The 23082-nt window shown below is 36.4% G+C and overlaps 4 protein-coding genes across 11 annotated transcripts; 3 read left to right on the top strand and 1 right to left on the bottom strand.

Moving 5' to 3' along the window:
• Positions 1-5: 5 nt before the first annotated feature.
• Positions 6-866, top strand: LOC107219914 (bis(5'-nucleosyl)-tetraphosphatase [asymmetrical]). Its single transcript, XM_015658274.2, has 2 exons — positions 6-425; positions 515-866. The coding sequence occupies exons 1-2, from the start codon at positions 314-316 to the stop codon at positions 829-831; spliced, it is 429 nt and encodes a 142-aa protein (XP_015513760.1). The 5' UTR covers positions 6-313; the 3' UTR covers positions 832-866.
• Positions 867-869: 3 nt separating this feature from the next.
• On the bottom strand, positions 870-3676 carry LOC107219928 (GTP-binding protein Rit2). Its single transcript, XM_015658296.2, has 5 exons — positions 3107-3676; positions 2982-3038; positions 2847-2920; positions 2567-2758; positions 870-2458 (listed from the first exon to the last, which is right to left on the bottom strand). Exons 1-5 carry the CDS (start codon positions 3255-3257, stop codon positions 2222-2224), a joined length of 711 nt encoding a protein of 236 aa, XP_015513782.1. The 5' UTR covers positions 3258-3676; the 3' UTR covers positions 870-2221.
• Positions 3677-5059: 1383 nt separating this feature from the next.
• LOC107219922 (spatacsin) lies at positions 5060-15132 on the top strand. Of its 6 annotated transcripts, XM_046733837.1 has the most exons (23): positions 5062-5450; positions 5538-5867; positions 5948-6114; positions 6260-6613; positions 6676-7476; positions 7579-7751; positions 7837-8111; positions 8193-8363; positions 8446-8646; positions 8722-8913; positions 8995-9289; positions 10238-10458; positions 10554-10714; positions 10869-11187; positions 11262-11430; positions 11510-11893; positions 11979-12137; positions 12539-12687; positions 12770-12880; positions 13076-13369; positions 13826-13897; positions 14093-14415; positions 14673-15132. In XM_046733837.1, the coding sequence occupies exons 2-23, from the start codon at positions 5595-5597 to the stop codon at positions 14881-14883; spliced, it is 5475 nt and encodes a 1824-aa protein (XP_046589793.1). In that variant the 5' UTR covers positions 5062-5450; positions 5538-5594; the 3' UTR covers positions 14884-15132. The 6 variants fall into 6 exon arrangements, with proteins under 6 accessions (XP_015513768.2, XP_046589793.1, XP_015513767.2 ...); XM_015658282.2 differs by having other exon boundaries at positions 5060-5867; positions 14096-14415; XM_015658281.2 differs by having other exon boundaries at positions 5062-5867.
• Positions 15133-17364: 2232 nt separating this feature from the next.
• LOC107219912 (aquaporin AQPAe.a-like) lies at positions 17365-23012 on the top strand. Of its 3 annotated transcripts, none has more exons than XM_046733836.1 (6): positions 17365-17591; positions 21169-21344; positions 22165-22308; positions 22403-22633; positions 22724-22804; positions 22896-23012. In XM_046733836.1, the coding sequence occupies exons 2-6, from the start codon at positions 21273-21275 to the stop codon at positions 22998-23000; spliced, it is 633 nt and encodes a 210-aa protein (XP_046589792.1). In that variant the 5' UTR covers positions 17365-17591; positions 21169-21272; the 3' UTR covers positions 23001-23012. The 3 variants fall into 3 exon arrangements, with proteins under 3 accessions (XP_046589792.1, XP_046589791.1, XP_015513758.2); XM_046733835.1 differs by lacking the exon at positions 17365-17591 and adding an exon at positions 18108-18443; XM_015658272.2 differs by lacking the exon at positions 17365-17591 and adding an exon at positions 20609-20954.
• Positions 23013-23082: the final 70 nt, after the last annotated feature.

The following is a 23082-nucleotide window of genomic DNA, read 5'->3' as shown; positions in this document are numbered from 1 at the left end:
ATTGATCCCTATTGTATAATAGAGATCAGTGTAGTCGTGACGCTGCTGCAGTCGGTCATAACCATAATCAATGTAACTTGAACTTTATTTTAATGAGCGCCGTGGCGTGATTCTCATTCTCTTTTCACCAGTGAAAACTGACAAACGCGATATAGACCAGCAGGAAGCAGCTTTAAACCTGGTCTGAACGGAAAATCCTCTTTTAGTCGGTGAAGCTTGCATGCATACGTGCATGTATAAGCAATCTAATTTTCAGAAACAGTGGAACCACTGATATATAGTGTAGTTATATATCAGTGAGTGAAACACGGGGATGGCGCCGCCACGAGCCTGCGGTTTCGTGATATTTCGTAGGTTTTTCGGACAAGTTGAGTATTTATTGATGCAGACATCGTACGGAATTCATCACTGGACTCCCCCGAAAGGTTGTTTGATATTATATTCATGAAAAGATTTGGAATAAGCGTTTGTTCCTAATCTGTTAATTTTTATTCATGACAATTGACAATCGCAGGTCACGTGGATCCTGGTGAAACAGATTTACAAACCGCCTTGCGTGAGACCGAAGAAGAGGCTGGTTTGTCGCGCGAGGATTTGAAAATATTTGACAACGCTAGACAAGAGCTTGTTTACAACGTTAATGATAAACCAAAAACAGTTATTTATTGGCTTGCCGAGCTGATAAACAGAAATAAGGACGCCAGACTATCGTCCGAGCATCAGGAATTCCGATGGCTTTGTCTCCAAGATGCGTGTCGATTGGCGGGATACGAAGAAATGCAAAACACCCTGAAATACTTTGACAGATATATCGTAGAGAATGAACTGTAATAATTAACATATAAAAATAAATAATTTTTTCCGCATTATTTTGCTTTCGATATTCATACATACTGTAGTTAACATTTCGACGGACAGAATGGTCAGCTTTAAATCTTTATACACATTTTATTTTTCTTTCCTCAAAAACCACGAGTTATATTACAAGTTGTAATCGTGGAAAATTTGGTTATTTAAATACTTCATTTTTCTTCTGCTCAATTTTTATATCGTACATCATTGTTGGTACATACAGTATTCAAATAGGGTATACTTATAAATTGCATGAGGTACACTATATTGAGAATGATTCTTTTATTGACAAATAATATTCTGCTAGTGAAGCTAGAGGTGCATGTTTTCCTTTCTTTTATTACTTAATTAAGCGATACAGTAAACAAATATGGTAAACATATTCTTATCTAATTTACGTGTTTACATACATTTTATGTACGCGATAATAATTATATATCATTTGTTTGTATAAATATAAATCACATCTTCAGTGTTTTTATAATAAATAATAATAACAGTAAGAAAAATAATATTTAAACCGTAGCTGCATATCAACATTATTTAATGTTTTTAACTTGAACTTTATTTTGTGGCTCCTCTTTATAAGTCAAGCACTCAATAACAGCATATCTATTACTATTTTTTATACGAAAACTATAAGAGACTCATCTCTACCGTAATGCTTAATTTATTCAATTTGATTATTGTCAGGCGACGATTCAAGGGTCTGATTGCTTCTTCATATTGATAGGTAAATTAAGCTTTTAATTATTTATCTTTCGTGTCTCCTACGAGTAATAAACTGTGCAGATTAAACATATACCCACTAAGCATGCTCTTCTGTGTTAGAGAAATTAAAATTACGATAATCATGCACAGGTATTCAATACGAGTTATACTCCAATTCAATGATTAATAATATTTACTCTGCTGTTATTTGTACATACATACACCTATAACAATAAACTGTGAATTTAACGTAATTAAACATGTGTGTAAACGAAGTTAATAAATATATGTATGCATACAAGTATACTGTATGTGTATTGTATTTGTTTCTGTATCTAAAAAACAATAATTAGAAAAAAATTTAAAAAAACTTAAATCTTCAACCCAATGACTAGTGAATAGTAATATTCTGTAAATGACTAGAGTTGAAAACTACTTTTACACATGAATATGTCTCTCTGCTCAAAGAGAAAAAACACATTAATTATGTCTTGTATATTGACATTGCCTATTGAAAAATACTTCACGAAAGACCTGAATATGGTCATCAAACAACTTCGGAAGAGTCGTTTATAGTCAATTCTCAAATAATTATTGTTCCCCTTATCATCATCTCAGAGAAGAAAGTGCCACGAATTTCGACTGAGAGATGCTATTACTAGGGTGAATAGTGATCAGCGTGCCGATGTCTTCTGCGGAATACAAAAGCAAATATAGACCTGAGACGCCACCAGCGACTGTGCTTTCGACTCGCTCCTTGCGGCCTTTCTTTAGCACGAATTTGTCTAACTAGCGAGTGAAAAGCATCATCCACAAAGTGCCTAAGAGCTGCAGATGTCTCATAGAAAGGACATCCCAACTGCCTAGCAAGTGCTTTACCCTCCTCAGTAGTCACCTAAAAAGTAGAGCAAGAATCTGTCTCAACAATTCACTTTCTGATTTAAATAACGTTATTTCAGTATCACCGAAGAAAGTTGTTGACTGAAAAGCGAACAAATCTCACTTTGCGCTGGTGCTGCAAGTCAAATTTATTGCCCACTAGTACCAGAGGAATGTCTTCCTGGGCTCTAACACGGGAGATTAGTTTACGATACTCGATCGCCTCCTGGAAGCTGTGTCGGTCTGTAACTGAGTAGCAGATCATAAAACCTTCGCCGCACCTCATATACTGATCTCTCATAGCGGTGAATTCAACCTAAGAGGAGAGAAGGTGGTGCAATGAGTAATGGACATTTGTCATTAGATGAAAATCTACTTCGTAGCAAAGTAGGTGGAGGACTCACCTGCCCAGCTGTGTCCAGGATATCCAGTAAAGCGGCTTCTCCGTCAATGACTGCTTGCTGCTGGTACGAATCCTCTGAAAACATTAACATGAAACGATCCTTGCTACGCCAACGACTTGGGTACTTATAGCTCACCTATAGTGGGATCGTGATAGTCGAGGAAACTGTGGCTAACAAACTGCAGAGTAACAGCTGAAACGAAAAACCAGTAGTATTAATGGTCACGCAAGTTTAGCCTCTCGTCTCGATCGACGTCTTACCTGATTTCCCAACGCCGCCATCTCCCAGTACAACAATTTTATAAACCCTGAGACCACCTCTGGTGGTCGGTTGAGTGGGTATGGGAATGCTGTTGATTAGAGGGGCGACGACGAAGTTGTCATCGGCCGAGGGTGGCTCATTGACAGACATAGCGATGGGGTCGTTAGGTCGGCTCAGAATGAGTCTGAGCCCGCGTTATTCTGTTATCATAACCCGGTTCTCGGCTCAGAGACCCGGTGTTCACATACTAGAATGGTATTAACTGGACGAAAAGCAGGTGGATGATCGGGGATAGCTGGTGACGTTTCGCGGATTACGCAGCTGTGATCGATTTCCAATCGCCTCTCGTGCATATTTGGTTACGAGGGTAATCATTCGGCCACCGTGGGCCGACCGCTATAACGTTCGATTGATATTTAACATCGATTAAACCTTCACCGAACACACTCGACCGCGTTTAATACGGATGTACTAAAAATCATACTCCGACAGCCGCTCTCGACGACCCTGAAATCATTACGCACGCGTAGCGTCGACCCGAAAACCGCCATCTTGTACACAAATGTCACTTTTACGATCGCGTGTATACATTTCACATTTCACGAATGCGTGATTGCATACATACATACATAGGTATGTATGTCTTTAAATCACGACAGATGTGCGTGCTGGCTGTTTGATCGCCTGGGCTAAGATAAATTCGACTGATGAGCGTCGTTTCAACGTAAACGGAAATATTTACCTCAGGAATGTGGATTATATGGTGTAGATTTCAAGCATATCTCACGCAAACGAAAAAAAGAGACAGATTTTTTGGATAGCCACTAATCCGAATTTTACAAGAAAACTGATTGCATAATAAGAATATTAATATGAATTAATCTTTGTATTGTTGTGATTAATTGCATTTAACAATTGAATCGTAATAGTATAAAACAGGGTATATTCAAGTGAAGAACCAAGAATTAGGAAGAGTGAAATGTAATGTTGAACACTTAAAAACATAATATAATAACATGTAACAACATGTAATAACAAGAATGAAATACTAATACTATTATTATACATACCTACGTATTTAGTCGCTTTCTAGTTTTTTTCTGTTTGAATTGTAATGCAATTTCAATTCGATCCAATTGTACTCCGGTAGACATAATTTCTACTTTTATCTATGAATCCGATTTTACGATTAATCAGAGAAATTCGGACACCTGCGTAGTTTGAGCTTAGAATTTTTTGTAGATTATCGTATTCGTTAGTGAAATATTATACTTTTTCGTATATTATAGCTGTTTATTATAAATGATTATAGAACGGTTCGCATTTACACGATCGTTTTTCTTATATGAAAGCTTGAAATAGATATATAATGTGTTGTAGAATATCGTAGAATTCTTGCTATAGAGAAATAAATTTTAGTTATTTCGTGAAATCCACCTGTCAGTTCAACAAATGAATGAATAATGAAAAGATTAACATTTGTTATTTCTCTATATCAGAATTTTCACAATATATATTTTACATTATATCCATTTGAACTATACGAATAACGATCACGTAAATGCGAGCCATACCATAATTTTCTATAATACGAAAAATTACGATTAACTACGAATATCAAGTGCTAAAACTAAAAGAAAATTGTACCATTTTACGATAATCTGCGAAAGATTACAATATTTTATAAAAAAGTACAATAATCTACGGAATACTGTGATTTTCTACGAATATCAAGACCAAAAAGTTTAGAAAATTAACGAAAATTACGAAAAATAAACGACAACGATTTAGAGCAGATTAAAAAAATCTACGAAAATCTATGAAAAAGTACATACAATGATCTACAAAAGAATTCTACGCCAAAACTACGCACGCGTTCGAATTTCTGTACTAAATCGTAAAAATTTTCGTCAACATCGTAAAATGAAATTCGTAGTTTAGCGTGGAAATTATTTTCATCCCTATTCGATCCTAATTTATAAATTTAAATTCACATGGGAGGAAACTTTGAAAATTAAAAAAATGACATCAACAAAACTAATTAATCTGAAACTTTCCGTGTGTATCATACTACTTTGCAAAGCTTAGTCAACAAATCAGAATTCTTCGATGGTGGGAAATGTGAAAAGTGAAAAAATGTAATACGCTCCTAGGTCTTCAGGCTTCTCGCTGTTTCCAGTGTAAAATGAAAAATGTTACCAGGCTTGGATTTGTATCAAGATGGCTGCCACCAGTTGTCAATTGTCGATCGGTCAACGAGTAGAATAACTGTCAGTAAATCTGAAAAACTTTTAATCCTGATCTATAATACGTTATCGATTACCCAGAACGAAAGATAAATATGCAAGTATTTTTTCATGTAAAGGAAAGGAGGAAAGGTTAGGTTAGATTGTACTATTGTCACGTGCAGTACTTTGCCCCGTTTGACAGCTCATCCTGTTATCTCACGATCCCTGTGATTGTCGTTAATCAAATGGTGTTTGAACAATGGATACTGTGGGCGGTATTCCGGTCGAGTGTCTAACGGGTGAATTGGCAGGTGTTTGGTCAGGTTGGCGTATACTGGGGGACCGTGAGATAGTCAGAGAAGCATCGGCAAAAGGGACGCACATTAATTTGGCCATAAAATGTCTTGCGACAAGGAGAAACTGCCCACTTACAGAGGCAGAAGCTTATTTTTATCGCGAGGTCGACGTTTGGGTAAAGGAGCTGCTTGACAAACAGCAAGTCTTCAGAGCCACCCACATACTAAAAAATGCGGTGAGCTTTAGTTCTCTCTCATCTATCTTTGATCAAGCTGATCATTTTCTCACTATCATTCTTATTCTTTAATACTACAGGGAAAAAATCCCAAGGAATATATCAACGTCATTTGCATCAATAGCAGAGATCAGAAACTGCGCGATTACTTGGTACAACATTTGAGGAAAATAGACGGGCTCCAGGCATCAGAATTAAAAGCGTGGCAGCTTTTTAACATCATGAATGACTATAAGGCCAAATATTTGTACGTGTGATTTAAAAGAAAATTGGCTCAAAAATTCTCCTTTTACTAACTCTACTTGTTGCATAAATGCAAAAGCTTTGAGTTAACTTATTTTATCAAATATACCATGATTTACATTAGGAAAGTTAGTTTTTTCTAATTCTAGCGTGGAAGATGATCCTATAACCAATAAGTCAATTGAAGAGATTATCCAGATGCCAGAAGATTTGAAGATAATCATATGTACGGATTTATACTTTCATACATTCCAAGGAGAATTGGTAGAGTATTTGTCGAGCCAAATTGTTTGGGATTATCTATTAATGAGGAATAAAGTTGACCTGATTTTATTTTGGATTGACATCAACTATGGAGTCCATCAATTGAATCCTTCATCTAAAGACAAAGAGCTGTATGAAGCACTGAAGCATTTGAAAATTACTGACAACGTGATAGACTCCACTCAGCAGTCAAGCGCTGCCAGTATCACCAAAGAAGTAGTCCTAGATTACTTGGGCAGGTATATGTAAAACGTGTCTGCAGACTTTGTTGTCTGTCTAACATGCAATTTCCAAATTTCAGGTATGGAGTTTTCACATCCAATGAAGCTGTAAGTGTTAAACACGTGCTGACTAGATTATTAAACAATAAAATAGTTCCAGCAAAATTCGAGAAGATACTCAGTCAGCCTAGCTGTAATATACAAAACAGGAATCTGCTGTCCAAGTTGAATATTGAACTCTATTCAAAATCTTATTTGGAGGAGGACCATATGCTTGATGTTGACAAAAAAATACAGAGGTTTACCATTGCCCTGGAACGTGTTGCATCTAGCTCTGCGAGTATTGAAGAGTTTGAGGGATGCATTTTGGCGACGATTGATTACATTTCTGACGACGCAGTTAACTATCTTGAGACAAATCCTTTGGTTTTTTTGAGTCTGATATTTTTACTGTATCGAAAGAAAACTGCACAGTTTGTTGAGAGTGACAGAGCTCCCCATCGAATTCTGGGTGATACTGTTATGAATAACGAAGGTGTTCAGTTCGGTAGTACTCTCATGGTTCCTAGAGACGTTGTGAACAGCATTTTGCACCGCTTTCCACACTTTGAAAGAGCCATTCTGGGGAAAACTGTTGCACGAGATTCAAACATGTACCAGCTTTTGAACGGTTTCAAGAACTTTAATGCCTCGCGAAGCTTTCTGTGGCGCCAAAGAACTAACCAAATGCCCACGTTTTATAATGAGTACCTGGTCAAAAGATACGGACATAAAGAGAAGCTGACTTATATTAATTATCTGAAACAAGGAAGACCGAACATGGCTGTGCGACTTTTTGTCTATGACCAAAAGAAATTTCACCATGACATATCTTCAAAAATGTGAGATTACCCTTATTCTATAGTATTTCAATATTTATTTTTCTTATTTCAAACCAATATTCCTACGAATGATTTTGAATGTCGATGAATTAACTCCTTTAGGAAATGTCAGGCATCAACCGAAGCTCACATTCTTGCTCTGCGGAATATTACCTTACCAGAAATTACCTCAGCTTGCGTTTCATTCATTGAAGCAATCGGCGTCGATTCGGAGACTCTACGGTTGCATCTCACTGTTGCTAAACGCATTCAGGATCAACTGGAAATTTCTGCTGGTAAATTCTAACAAGTCTTATTACTGGTGTGATTTCAGCAATTACTCTACTTTCTGAATATCTTGACTTATTTATGAACCACTAGGTGAACTATTAGAGTCAGTTGTCTACAAGAATGCATCAGACTTGAAAACTTTATCATCACATCTGGAACATTGCTTCAAGCAGCATCTAAAAGAAACTATTGAAGAAAATCCGTGTGAACTGATTACTGCCATCAAGGATTGGGACTTAAACATTAAGTTTGCTCAAACTCATAAGACTTTGCTGCCAGAATCATTTCTTGAATATTTAGTCCAGCGAGAGTTATGCTTCGAATTTCTTCTTGTTGGACAGATATTTGATTACCCCATAGATCAGGTATTCATGTTCCATTTGTTACTATACCCTACCATAAAATGCTATCAAAAATATCTGTGTCTTTTCGAAACTGTCTTTCAGATGTTAAGACTCGTCAAAAAGTTAGCAAACCCTAGCATCAAGGGTCACCTGCTGGCATGTCTCGATAACCCAAATCTGTGCAGTGGAGACTCAATCAATTTTGCGGATCGTCAGTTGAAAAGTCGTGATTCAAGGCAATTCTTGTACTCAAAAATTGGTCTGAGAAATTGCGTGAGTATATTTTCGATTTTCTTCCAAAGTGCCATACATTTTAAATTCACAGTATTTTTTCCATTCAATTAATTTATCGCAGAGTTCTGGCAGCGAAAGTCCAACAGAGTCTGGATCTCATGCTCCTGGGAATTCGATGGAAAGCTTCATGTGCTTGTCCCACGATGATCTGTGGATGGCAATTCTCAAGTGTCACTATAGTCAAGATCCACCTGGATCATTGGTGCAGACAGCACACTGCCACGGAGCACCATTTTTGGTTGTTCTGGCAACTTGTTACGAGGTGATAATCTTGCAGATTGTATTCGAAGTGATCTTTAAATAGTCATACAAAGAATTTACAACTTTCCATTCCCAGCCATCAGCGATTCCAGCATACTGGTGTTCCTGGCTTGTAATATCAACTAACGACCGCTCAATCATTACCGATTACAAAGATTGCCTGGATCGCCAAATTTGGCCTGCCGATAGGGTGCTGAAGTTGTTGACACGGCTAGTTGCTTCTGGTTACACCAAAACTATCACCAAAAGCTTACAAATATTCATGCCGGTGAGCTAAAGTGCCTATTCGATTTCTTTTGTCTTGAAATTGATTGCTCACTACAGGAAATTTTGTATTTATTCTGAAAAGGAAAATCCACTGCGCCTCTTCGCTGAGTTTTTGACGCAATGCGTTAATCTAGGGGACTTTGAGTCTGGTCAGGAAAAGCTGCATACGTTCAAAACTGCTTGCTCTGGTCTTGTGAGCAACATGAACATCAGTTGGATGGACTCAGATCCATCCTACTTGAAGAATTCATACTGGATAATTCTTGCTAGTATTAAATGTGCAACGATCGCTCTGGGTTACAGTTTTTCCAGCACTGTTTCGCAGATGGAGTTTATCAAGGTGCTGTGCTCGTCTAACTTCAGTGCTGACCTGCCAGGTGAGAAGCAACTCATTGAATTCGTGTGTTAGAAAAAGAAATAAAGCTCGTATTGCAACTCGATTTGATTAATCGAAGAGGTATATACGAGTAGACTGCTGACAAAATGGATAAAGTTTGGTAATGTATAGCGACAAGAAATTATTCAATTGGATTAAGGTTTGTTTTATTCATAAGTATGTACATTGACTTTCATTCACGTATTTTTTTTTTTGATTAGACTGAACTAAGAGAAAGCAAGATTAATTATTTGAGAGAATATATACCTGTGCAACGAATTATTTAATTCGATTCAGGTTTGTTTTATCCAAGTATGTGTAGATCGAGCTTTATTCACATCTTTTCTTTATTGAAATCATTTAATAAGAATCATTTTCATTTACAACAACGTTCCATTTTAGTCGGTGACATGTTTTTGCAGTGCCCACAATAGCTCGAAAACGGCTCGACTGATTCACTTCAAATTTAAAAATAGAATTCTGAGACAGTTTATCATTTTTGTCATGATCCAATTTTTTGTTTTAACATAATGGAGACCGTTTGAAGTTTAAATTTGAATCTCATTCAAAATTTATAACTCTTATACTTGATTGAAATAAAACATATGACGATTATACAAAAAGTGGTATCGTAGCAAAGATGATAATCTATCCAAGAATACTGGTTCCAAATTTGGAGTAAATCAGCTGAGTCGTTTTTGAGCTGACGTGGGCAACGCAAAATATGTCAGTGAGTAAAATGGTTGACTTTGTCAATAACAAAGCATCCTACATACTCATTCTAATAGATAATATATGCAAATAAGGTTCAAGCTATGTACTTTTTGATGAAACAAACTTCTATCGAATTGAATAATTCAATGCAGAAATATATATTTCCCAAATTCACTGACTTTTTCAGCCATCTACTCAGATATGTCCCTTAATAAGTTAATTAATTTTATCCCAGATGCTCCAGACTTTGGACAGCTGTTCACGATCATGGAGATTCTTAAGGATACTGAAGTTAGCTTGAACTTTACATACCTATCTTCTTTCGACGATCCGAACTTGCTTGAAAAGGAGATACAAAGGTGCTTAGCTCAGTTAGCACAGAGTGACAATTACAAAGTTGCTCTGCGACTTTGCAATGCATTGAATATTAATTGTTCGGACGTAATAATAGCCGAAGTAAGGATAAGTTACTCATTTATAAGTTTACCTACATTTTTTGCTCTGTTTATTCTCATCCACAACTACTTTTGCACATGTATGTTATTTTTCAGTGGCGAAAAGAATTTGAAAAGACTCTCGTCGAGGATGGACAGTTGGTAACAAAGTGCTGGATCAATTGTTCCAAGGACTTTGAAAAGTACCATGTCAGTTATGAAACAGCTGCTCAATTTTATGTCGAATTTGCCGAGAAAGTTGTTTCGCACAAAGAACGGTAAGTGTTAACAAAATTTGAAGAGTTGCAATTTTCTTTGTCATATTAAGTGTGTTTGATAAAAGAATTATGCTACTGACAATCAGTACAAAAATCTTGTGACTTCTGTCAATATAAATAAAATTTATCGAATTAAAATTTATATTTTGTACAGATTTGAGATACTAAAGCTGGCACATGAAATTCTGCAAGGAACTTCAGTAAATCCGAATATCAAACATGGCGTAGAAATGGCGATGTGGAAGTCCTGCATTCTGGCTGATCCTGACACCATCGATTTCAACAACGCGCCAATTTCACTGAATAAGTTGAAAACTGAACTCATGTCTGGCCTGTCGGAACTTCAAGTCTGTTGTGAACTGACAGAGCCTGGTGAAAAGCTAGCTGCGGAAAAATTGCTCGAGCGATTTCTTGATACTGGACATTTGGGTACAGCCCTAAGAATAGCGAAGATTTTTAACTATAAACATAGGGTACGTTAACTTATAAGAGTTTAGTTAAGAGTTTGCTACAGCACAACTAATAAAGAGAAGGTTTTATCGTGTAGGATTTACAAATTTTGATGCTGTGTCTCAGCTTAGCCGAAGGAGAGGTCAGTCCCTATGAGTTAACAGCACAGCAACGATTGTTGCTATCGACAAAACCGAAACTCAAGAACCAGTGGCAAGTTGCGTACAGCGGCAAAGGATTTCCCAAAGTTTCATCAATGAGTTCACGTAATTGGATCTTTCTGCAAAAACTCTGTTTTTCACTTTTATATTTTCAATTCCTCTAATGTCCATTCCTGATTTACAGAGAGCCAAAAGCTTTCGGAAGACGAGACTGGCGATATATCGATGGAGGTTGCATTAGAGGCGGCGAAGTCTACCCCAGAAAAGCTGGTCAAGATAGACTGCATATTTCAGCTTGAAAGATTCACTGAAATTCTCTCCCATGGTATTGCTGCTGGAAGAAAAGTTCTGTTATGCTACAGACTGGCGACTCATCTGGGAAAAAGTTATCAGAATCTTTTAACTTTGACTGACCCAATTGCATTTCTTGAGGAAATAGTCGCTGGTGAATGTGATTACAAGCTCGAAGTGATTAAGGATGTTGTGGCTGCTTATAACATCAACAATCATCAGTTAGCCGAGTTTTTATCTGAAAAAATTGAGAGCTCGATTGTCAGACACATTGAAGGTGTTTATTTCTGTTTTTCTCGAAAGTACTGTGCTTGATTCGAAAACTTCCTACTCACTCAATCAGTAATAAATTAATTTTGCAGGAGGCCACATCGACCAGCCGATGACCATGTGGGGATATACTTTGGATGGGAATTTCCACATAATCACAGAATTATGCAGTGAGCCTTCCTTGCTCGGTTCAAAGCTGCTTCACACTACTACGAGGCTGCTGGGACGTTTTCATGGAGAGAATCGTGATGGTAAATTCGTGTATCCCTCATTAGGCAGATATGTACCAGCACACGGATAAGAAAGTCGGTAAATTTTGGGAATTTATGTTTCAACAACGAATTGTTCAATTCAATTGATGTTTAGTTTATAAAAAAGTATGTAGACGAAGCTTCATTGGCATTTTTTTTTTCAATTAAAATAAACTAATAGGTGGCATTTTTATTGAGCATAACGTCAACCGTTTTGCTCAATGACATGTTTTACAGTGTACACGATATCTCAAAAACCACTCAACTGATGTACTTGAAATCCGAAGACAGTATTCCTTCATAGTTAGTTCACCCTGATTAGCACGATCCTACGTTTTTTAATTTGTCGTATTTTATTGTTAATGAATCCTCAGTAATATCTTGATGATTTATTTGTATAGCCAGTACCCTCAGAGTGATCGTTGAGCTTCTCATAAAGTCTCATGACTGTTTTACTGCGGCCTGCAACATGGAGGGAATAGCATCGATCCTGAGGAAATCTCAGCAGTTAGCTAACTCCCTTCAAAATCTTAAGCAATGGGGATTGTTGGTAAATTATGATAAGAAATTTGATCAACAAATATAAGAATATCTATAACGGAAAATTGTTTTATGCACCTGTTCCTTTGCAGGTACGGCTATTGACAGGTGTTGGTCGCTTTACTGAGATGAACTACATCCTGCAGATAATAAAAGAAAATGAGCAGTTTGAGTTCTTGTTGACTGGAAGAGGTCTTGAGAAAGTATGAATATCTTTTGTTTTCAAATGTGAATTAGTAGTGAACAGGTTTACTGTGATGAATGACCCCACGTCTTAAGATTGGCGCAAATGACCGCAATTCTTTGGTCAAGTTTGCGAGTTCAGTCTAGGCAACAAAAACGAACTATGCATATCCAAGCAGAGTGTATTTAAAAATATTTTAATTATTATTTCGTAGATTCCGGGACTAAAAACGGCTCTTTTAGATTTCTTGAAGCGAAATTGCCCGGATAACGAGGATCTGTTTAAACTTGTTGCGCACCACTTTTGTCTCTACTCCGAAATTGCCTCAATATGGGAGCAAGAAGCAAAGGAAGCGATTAAGAAGGTCCTGATAAATGCAAGGATCGAATGTAGTAATGAGGGAAATCTCAACCCCGGAGATATTAGACTAAGAAAAAACGACATAACGGAGAAACAGCTGCATCTTGCAATGATCAATTACACCCATGCGACAGAATACTATTTGCAGGTAATGTGTAATATATTTCGTATTCAAATACAGTTGAATAAGGGACAAGAAATTGGACGGTGTAATTCGAATAAATTTACCGCACATTTAAAACGTGATGAATTTAATTAATAGATTTATAATATTTTCCCTCAAAATATATTACTCACCCATGTGGATAAGTTTATATACGATCGTTTGCAAACGTAACAACATGCAAATTTAAACATAAAGTAAAAAGACAAGAGCTCCAAATTATTTTATGCCTGAAGATTACCCATTTATAAGGATTTTTTGATATTGTACATACATGGAAATGGAACAAATTGTTGAATAGCCAATTGAAAAAAATGAAACGAAATAGTAAATGTTGGCAGATGTTATGATTTCGGTGATAGTATATTCCAACTTCTTTCTCTTTTATATTGATGGATTCTGGCAAAACTTGTTTTAGTTTAGCAGATTTATTGTTCTCAGGATCAGCGTAAGTATGAGAGCCCGCTATTCGACATCAAACGGCGATTATATTCAGGGTTTCAAACCCATCAAGTAAGTATGCCGGTTTTTTAAACTACTCAGATTTCACAAATTAGCCAGTGCTATTAATATGTTATATAACGAAGTGAGCTAAGTTCCTGTAATCCTTTGGCGTTTTCCGATTACTGTAATCGGTGCACGCCGAGTGCAGTGAGTAAGAAAACGCGTTCTCTCTCCTGGAATCTACATCAGTTCCTCTTTATTTAGCAGGACAGTAAGCTTTCGCTTGCGTACCAGTGTTGTCATCTTGCTGAGTTGGTGGCACTCCAAATATCCTTTCTTAACTCTGTGCATCAGAATCAGCAAGTTCTTTGTGTCCTGAATTTGGGGAGCGCTGACATTGACAGGATGATCTGTAACGATTTAAATTTTTCACAAGCTAACATTCTTATTCGCGCCTATAATCATCCAGTCGACTGGGGAAGCGTACTGTATGCTCAGTGCATCACACGAACCAACGCAAAGTATCTAAAAGACTTTATGACAATCAACGAGCTCACCACCGCCATTGTCAAAGATTCTGTTAAAAGGTGAACACGGTTTATATCATTGTACAAGACACGGTATAAGTCAAAACTTCAGTGCAAATTATTGTTTCATATTGATTTATTGAACAATTGACATATTAATGGGGTTGTATATTATATTAACAATTTGCATTCTGTGAAATGTCGTTAATTTTGAACATTTGATATAACTTTTTCTTTTTGTGTATCTTAAAATTTTTTGATTTTCGCTTTAGATAAGTACTGTCCAATTACATGCACATTACTTGTCTTCCCAATAGGTATCAGTTGGAGAAACATATAACCAAGGAAACGGTAGAGAACATGCAACAGCTGATATCAAGGTTGAAAGACGTGAAGTGCAAATATACTCTGGCTAGTCAGCTGGGATTTAAAAATGTGATAGAAACTATACTGGGAGATGCCGCGGTCAGTGCTTATCTGAAAGATACAGTATGGAGGAAGGGATATACGAGCACAGCCTTTGAGTAGAATCGCTTTTCTTCCAGGCTAATCCTAGAATTTTAAACTTTGACTGAGTATAATCATTTTATAACATAACAGACAATATTTATCATTTTGTTTTTACCAGTATCTGATCAGTTAGGCCACTTACCATCAAATAATGTCATAAGAAAAATAAAAAGTTACTTGTTTCTCTAGCATTTTAGTCGATGACGAAGTATATATGAACGATAGTTAAGTGTAAGATAAAGTTGAATAAAGCAAGTTTTATTACAATTTCCAACATTTATGATTTCATAAATACGGGTGGTTTCCGTTGTTGGCTTGGATGCCAAGATAAGCCATGGATAGAAGACGGATAGGCGGTGAAGAGAATTAAATGAAATTTTATGACTTAATGCGCTGATGGCTTCAACTGCATATAAGTAATTGGATTAAGTCATAAACTATTTACGGAACTGAATAGCTCCTAGCATTTTCTTCAACTCTCCACCAAACGTTTATCATACGATACAAACACAGTTATCGGTTATTTTCTACACGTAGATAGGTACAGTTGATGAAAACAACGACTGTGCAGAACAACAACACGACTTAGAATTAATTTCAAGCACAGCAAACTTGTTCAAGAATTTAGTAACACAAACTTTGATTCGAGAACATTGTATAATATCTCCGTGCCATTTTTTAATTTCTGCGTCAAATGAGAATGTATTGAGTTATTTTTATTCCGAATCGTGTATATAATGGGGTTGTTAAACCCGTTTTCGCATTTGAGATACGTGGACTTCGATATTTGGATATATATGCGCCACGTTGAAATCGACTATTAAAATTTAGTTAACAACATTTCTCAAGGTTACGCCACTGCTGACCACGTTTGATTTTTGTACCAAGCGAGTTTCAGCTAACGATAAGCCAGCCTTTGAATTTCCTGTTTTTAAACTCATTCCGTTTTCAAATAAAAAATAAAAAAAAATGAAAAATAACTACAATAACAACAATGTCATTCTTTTTCGAACTTTGGAAGCGCTATGTCAACTTCGTGATTAACGAGTAAAAGCGCCCCAGGTACCATAGTAAACGATAAGTAGACAAGTGCCGGGCTTTGGACTACCATATTTGACCTGCAGCTATAAATTACAGTTCTTTCCAATTCACGTTGGATTCATGACCAGCGATCGTAAAAACCTTATAATACTAAATTTAAATATTGCAAATCTGACTTTATATTCGTAATCCGCGACCCAAAAAACCTTCTGCTACGAATTTTCATTTGAATTCGTTGATCCATTCTCAAGACATCATCATTTTTATCTTATGTTTTAAAATTGCATTTAAATTATTCGAAAAACACTTGAATGATCAAAGCCAAAATCTAATCAATTTTAAGTTTAAAAAAGCGTGAGTTTAAACCAAAATCATTAAAATCCGCTAACTCGTTTTCGACGTATCATCGGACAAAAAATTGATCACAAAAATTGACCTATACACGATGGCGGTAATTCTGAGACTTCTAATTTTTGGGACATGTTGGTTTCAACAAATGAACGGGACGTCAAAAAATCGATTTATCTGAAATTTGTTCTTCTTGTGGTACGTAATAAGATGGAAAAGTTCACCAGGTTTGAACATTCTAGGACGTTCGCGAGAAATGCCAAATCCAAGTTTATTATTTCGATCTGATTCAGGTTTAAACGCGAATTGTTTTCGTATCGTTATCGGCATGAAAAAATTGTGAACATATAGGTATATTATATGGAAAATTCTCACTTTTTCGAAGATGTCATTAATTTTTGGAAAACTTTTCGAAATCAACCACAAAAATACGTTTTTCGGTAAAAACAGCTTTTTTCATAGCTCATAAAAATTTATCTTACGTTTGAGTTTTTCATGTGAAAGCTGAGATTTAGGGGAAAACTCAACTACTCATTTTCGGGGTGGTTACGATAACCTTCTTTTTTCTCTGAAAAGAGAGAAATATGGAGTTAAAAATATTGGTGCCGCTTAACTTACAAAATGAGATTTAATATTCGATCATATGCCGAAAAATATTATGTCAATATTATTTATCTCAATCTCAATTTATATAAATCTCAATCACATTTTACGTGTCAACCTGCAGTACCAACGTCTTTTCAACAGTCGTGTAGCCTCAAAGATGTAAACGAAATCTTGACTTGGCATACCAAGTTATTAAACCAGATTCTGAAGCACGATGTTTGCAATTAAATTCTAAGATATGACATTATTCTAACAAATTCTTAAATACGATGTTATTCTCCTCAATCGTCCAAAAGACGGAAATCAAGCAATACTGTCCTCAAAATAATATCCGGTTTCCAATATCAGAATTCTCTCATTCAACGTAGCCTTAAAGTTTGAATGCAGGTTTATTGACAGTGTAATTAATCGTTCGATCGATTAAGATTAAGATTCCCTCAAATCCTGTGTAAGCCATAGGGACGATAAGAAAATTCTTTAAACGTTTTCGTTTCAACAAATTTACTGAATTGCAGCGATTGAATCGATGCGGGATATATTCTAAATTCGCGTAGCACGAAACTTGCGATTCCTTCGACGCCTGTTCGGTAAATAATGAGTAATTTGTGACTCGTGTTTGTGTACAGGATATACATTGTATGACCTCGTTCACAGTGAAATTCAGCAGTTAGAACTTGGTAAACATTGATTCAGACAAAATTTGCGCATTCTGACGCACACCTCATTTACAGGTTCGAATTTTTTTACATATTTAATAACTCGAGAACGTAAATACATAGTCCAACAAAAATCCATAATCAATAGATAGTAAAAACTTATAATCGGTGTTTTACGATTATAAGGAAAGTTTAAATAATATTGATAGTTCGATCGAGTACTTCTGGTTCAATAAGTTTATAATTCGATGAAATCTGTTGTCAAGTATATTTGGACAGTTTGTCTTGGCCATCAAGATAGTCATGATATAATGATTAGATATTTGATTTAACTTATCCGCGTTGATCTTTCGTTTATACCACAAATTTATTTCGTTCGTTCCCTTCGGTCCAGTAAAATGAGTACCGGCAACTCAACGATGTATGTATCATCACATTAAAGCATTCGTTACTTGTATTCAGGCAAAGCACTATAGTGAATGTCAAGAAAAAACGCGTGAAAAGGAAGAAAGAAATGAAAGAATGGAAAAAATCAACAAAAAATCTAAAGTCCCAATGCAACGTCACCTTATATTAAATCTTAGACAAGTATCTACACCTAGTTGAACGAGTGCCACCAACTCGAGTGCTTCGTTGACGATTGAGGCAGAAGCTCCCGGCGTGTAACGAATATTATATCTCGATTCAGAAATAAAATTTTATCGCCGCATTTCGATTCTTTGAATAAGATTTTTCTGAAGATTTAAACTAAGAAGAGCTGTAATTTATGATCGAAAATCTATCTTCGAATAAATTTGCCGTTGCAATTAATACTTACATATAATATAAAATACCGATACTCCACTTTACGACCGAGACAATCAGTGGAGATGCTTCGTAACAGCAGAGAAATTTCGGAGGTGAAATACAACAGTGCGCACGCAAAAGGTGTTTAAAAATTTTGTTGTATAAATATTTATCGATCGTATACACGAAAAGAGTAATAATCAAATATTCATAACTCACCATACACACGAGTATTCGATGATTCAAAAATATATTTTGTATCCAATTAAAATTAATTTGTATTGTAAGTTTCGAATTTGTCGTTGACACACAGCAGCAAGGATCCCAAACATGAGATTTTCTTTTCTTTTTTGTTAGCTGCTCAAGAGTTTCTGTAATTTTGATTTCTCGAAATGCTAACATTTTTTCATCCGGTAATATCGTATTCCTATCCGCATCCGTTGTTGATTAAATATCTTTCTCTTTCAAATTTCTGGACTATTGTGATGTCTAGTTCTGTGTGGTAGACAAAATTTTTTTTCCAATACGCCTCACTTTAACTCATTTCTGTACTGTTCAAATTTGAAATTAATCAAGTAGTTGCAACAGTCGAAATTTTTGTTTCTCCAAGTAACAGCTGTCTCGATTATAATTTAGATCTGCGTTAAAATAGATAAGAAAATTATAAAATATATAATTCCCGGATTAAAAAACGGTGGAAGTTTAAATCGTGATTGAAATAACGTCGCTCGACCGCCTATATTTTTTGGCAAAAGTCAAAATTGTTATCACGTTTCCTCAGCGATTTATTTTTCTCAAGCCTACACATCTCGATGGGTACACAGATAAATTTCCTTATGATTGAAATCATTGCATTCTATGCTGTATGCCGGCCTGCATGTGCTTTATAATTTTTTTTGATTTCAAAGTATCTGTCATTTTTAATTATTTAAGTTTCTATCTGTTATACCATCGGGCAGCCAAACTTCGATATCAGCAACGGCAGGTAGGTATAAGTATTGACTTGGTTTAACACCAATGAAATCTGAAATTCGACTCGCCTTTGAGTATTTCAAGTCGAACTTTTTCCCTCAATCGGTTTCCCACGGAAGTGTCCCGTAAAGAATTATAATAACGATCGATCGGTACCCGCGAAAATGATGAAACTTTCGATTATCTCTGGATGCCACAGTCCACAACGGATTAAGGGGGGAGCCTGCTTTAGAGGCTTCAAAAAATCTATTTTTTTTTTTTTTTGCATAAATGTCTTCCCAAACTATCCAAGAATGTGTCCCTAAAATTTCAGACGCAATTTCGAAATATTTTCGGAGTTACAGAAGAAATAGTGAGCAAGCGTCGAGCAGGTATACGAGCGGTTTTTTGAAGTTTTTTGAAGTTTTGAACCAGTTTTTTGAAGAGTCTGAAGGGCAACTCTATGGACCAGGAATCGCTGATTAGCATATTAATTCGGTAAGTTCAAGAAAATTACGATTTTTTATGTACGAAAACTTTGACGCACGATTTCTCCGTTTTTCATTTTTACGCTTTTTCCTAATTGGCGGAAAAGATAGGGAAAAAACTAAACGTCCTATCGAAACGAGACAAATTGCATTGTACTCGGGATGAAATTCTCTTCTAGTTGAACCTAAAAAACCTTAAGAAAGTTAAGATTAACCCACTTTTTAAACAATCTAAAGTGAATTCTTTTCCCAAGAAAAATGAATTTTTTTTTTTAATTTGCGAAAAATTGTTGAATTTTTCATTTTTTGTGGAATTTTCTTGGTTTAACTAGAAGCTATACTATTGAGAAGTAAAAATTTTTTTGATTTCTTTGTTTCAGATGGAAATTGCGACCTGCACCTTTCCCGCCGCACGACAAATGCATACTCGAGACGCCTCGGTGAAATGCTTGTACCAGGCATAATATGACATGTATCCTAATGAAAAAATTCGAGAAGACTGTTGAAATACGTAACAATAAACCCTGAAAGTTTCGTTTTAATCGGATATTTCTTTCCTTCTCAAAAAAATCCTCGAAAAAACCGATTTTTTGGAGCCTCTAAAGCAGGCTCCCCCCTTAAAAGATAACGGGTACCAGAATTAATATAACGTAACGATCCATTTGATCGTACTATCGCAACTAATTTATGTGTACAAATAATTCGAGCTGTGCGATCACAATTCACGGTTGCTCAACACGAACATAATTTGTATTGTCACCAAGAGGAATAGAACAGTAGTCGTTACTTTTTTTTATCTAATCTGTGATAAACTTATCACTCGTTACCCGACAACGGGACAATTTATACCGTCACAAATTGGAATGGAACAACAGTGATTTCTGCTTTACTCAATTTGTAATAAATTTGTCACTCGTTTACCCGCGAACGGGACAGTTATAGCGTATAAATCTTCACCGTAATCTCTGCATCGCAACATCTCTTATCGCAAATGTCGCACAAATTCAAGGGTTTACTGTACGGATGTATACATAAAGATGAAAAGGGACCAATTTGCTTCGTCTCTGAGAAAAATATAAAGTTAAATCTAATATTCACAGTAGCGATTCAACGAATCAGAAATATTTTCAAATTTTAACAACTAATTTACAACGAATAGACTAAATTATAAAGGGAAAAATAAAAATTTCAGTTCGGTTTGTAATAAACATGGGTACGTGGTAACTACCAACTTTTGTGGATTCAGCAAATGTCTCCCCGATAGATTGCTTGATCCTTTACCTTCTCGAGGCTTTGTCATGCCTGCATACTAATGATTATATTTTTGAGGTGAATTTTTGATTCATATTTTATCAGGTTACGAATTTTTTTTACATGTATTTTTAGGCACTTGAAGTTAAATATACTTTACATTACCTTCCCCACAGCTACAAAATGGAAACTGGAACAAGGAACATGCGTCAAAGCGTTTGGCGAGCTACTCGGAACGGCTTTTCTGCTCTTCATCGGATGCCTGACGGATGTCGGCAGCATGACCGTAAATCCTCGACCGGAGCATCTCACTGCGTTCAATATGGGACTTGTAGTGAACAGTATCATCATGGTTAGTGAATAATTGACTAATCGAAAAGCTATGTGTAACATACAGTACACTGGAATATACGTAAGGGGCATGAAACCTCTACTGTATAATCTTCCGCGAGAACCAATTTTAGACTGTCGTGCATATTTTTCTGTTTTTTCTTCCTATCTCGTTTCTACGAACGTATACATACAATTACACATTCTTTATTAACAGGCGTAAACTGTATGCACATCCGTTTGATAATAGATACACTTTGCAGAGAGAGAGAGAAAAAGCAATTATTCTCAATTTCTTACAGGGAAATGTTTAAACTACATCACGTCCTAATATTTCACGCGAATCCGTGTACAGTGTTTTCTGTACTTATCTATCGAAATTTGATCACTTTTTCTCAAATTTCCTTACTCGTCTGAAATTGTTTTTCTGTACTGCTGTGCAAGAAAAAAAACTTGGAACGCTAAATCACTTCTACCGAACATCTTTGAGTTTTCCTTGAACCTTTCTCTCATTTTTTCTCATCTTTTATCTTTTCACGTATACATTAGAGTCAGAAAGTTTTAATGAAATTGAAATATTACTAATTAAGAGAAATAGATTTTAGACAACAACAAATAACGATAAGGCTCAATACTCAAAAGCGTGTAGATATATAGATATCTAAAAACTGATCATCTTGAAACAATCCAAGACTCAACGGTGTACCGAAAAAAATCAGCAATTCGCAAACTTCCGCGCATATATTTCGTGGAGGATACAACCACGAAGAGAAACTTCGAGAGAAAAAATTCAATCGATGCTCACACTTAACATTGAAATATATCTTCTTCGTATGTATCAGATGCTGGGTCACATAAGTGGCGCATACATAAACCCCGCGATGACAATCGGCGCCGTGATATGCGGTTACAGAAGCGTACCGACCGGCATAATCCTCATTATCGGCGAGATAGTCGGCGCTGTATTGGGATATGGACTCCTACTGGTAATTCCTTGGCTCGGAAGTTGAATCGAATCCATTAGGCTATTTTGAAATGTATCACGCAAGGGAAAGCCAAGAAAAAATTCCTTTCCTTCAGGCAGTGACACCCCTGACCCTGAGGAACACGGGGTATTCGGAGTCCGGCGGAGTGTGTCTCACCTTGGTTTACCCGGAGCTTTCGTCCCTTCAGGGGTTGATAGTGGAGATTGTCTCGACTATCGCATTAATGATGGTAAACTGCGCGGCTTGGGACTCGAGGAATACTCATAATTCAGACTCGACTTCGCTAAGGATCGGGTTCGCAGTGACAGCCCTCTCGGTTGCCGGCGTGAGTTTCGCGCTTTGAACCCTCTGCCTCAGTTACACTTGTTGTTGTTCGAAGTTCCATGCATTTATACCCGTTGTCAATTTTCCTCAGGTTCCGTACACGGGTTGCAGCATGAACCCAGCGAGGAGTTTCGCCCCCGCTCTTTGGAACAACAACTGGACCAGTCACTGGGTGAGTCGATCGAGTCGGTTAATTTGTCGTCTAACCCCTGCAAGTGCATTTTAGAATTGTGAAAATGAAACAATTTTCACATACACTGCAGGTGTACTGGGTAGGCCCCGTGATCGGTGCCGTCATCGGCAGCCTGACCTACACCATCATTTTCAAAGACAGACCGTTAAAGTCTGACGAAGACACGAGGGACTGAGGCTCTTCAGGGTTTACCGTAAGGTATACCTATTGTCTTTATACTTTATTTGTAAAAATTGTTATAATAAATATTCAAGAAA

Source organism: Neodiprion lecontei, chromosome 3 (genome assembly GCF_021901455.1).
Source record: "Neodiprion lecontei isolate iyNeoLeco1 chromosome 3, iyNeoLeco1.1, whole genome shotgun sequence".
In the NCBI taxonomy this organism is placed as follows: Eukaryota; Metazoa; Arthropoda; class Insecta; order Hymenoptera; family Diprionidae; genus Neodiprion; species Neodiprion lecontei.
Note: the sequence above shows the minus strand (reverse complement) of the source record. Positions and strands in the feature narration are given on the sequence as shown.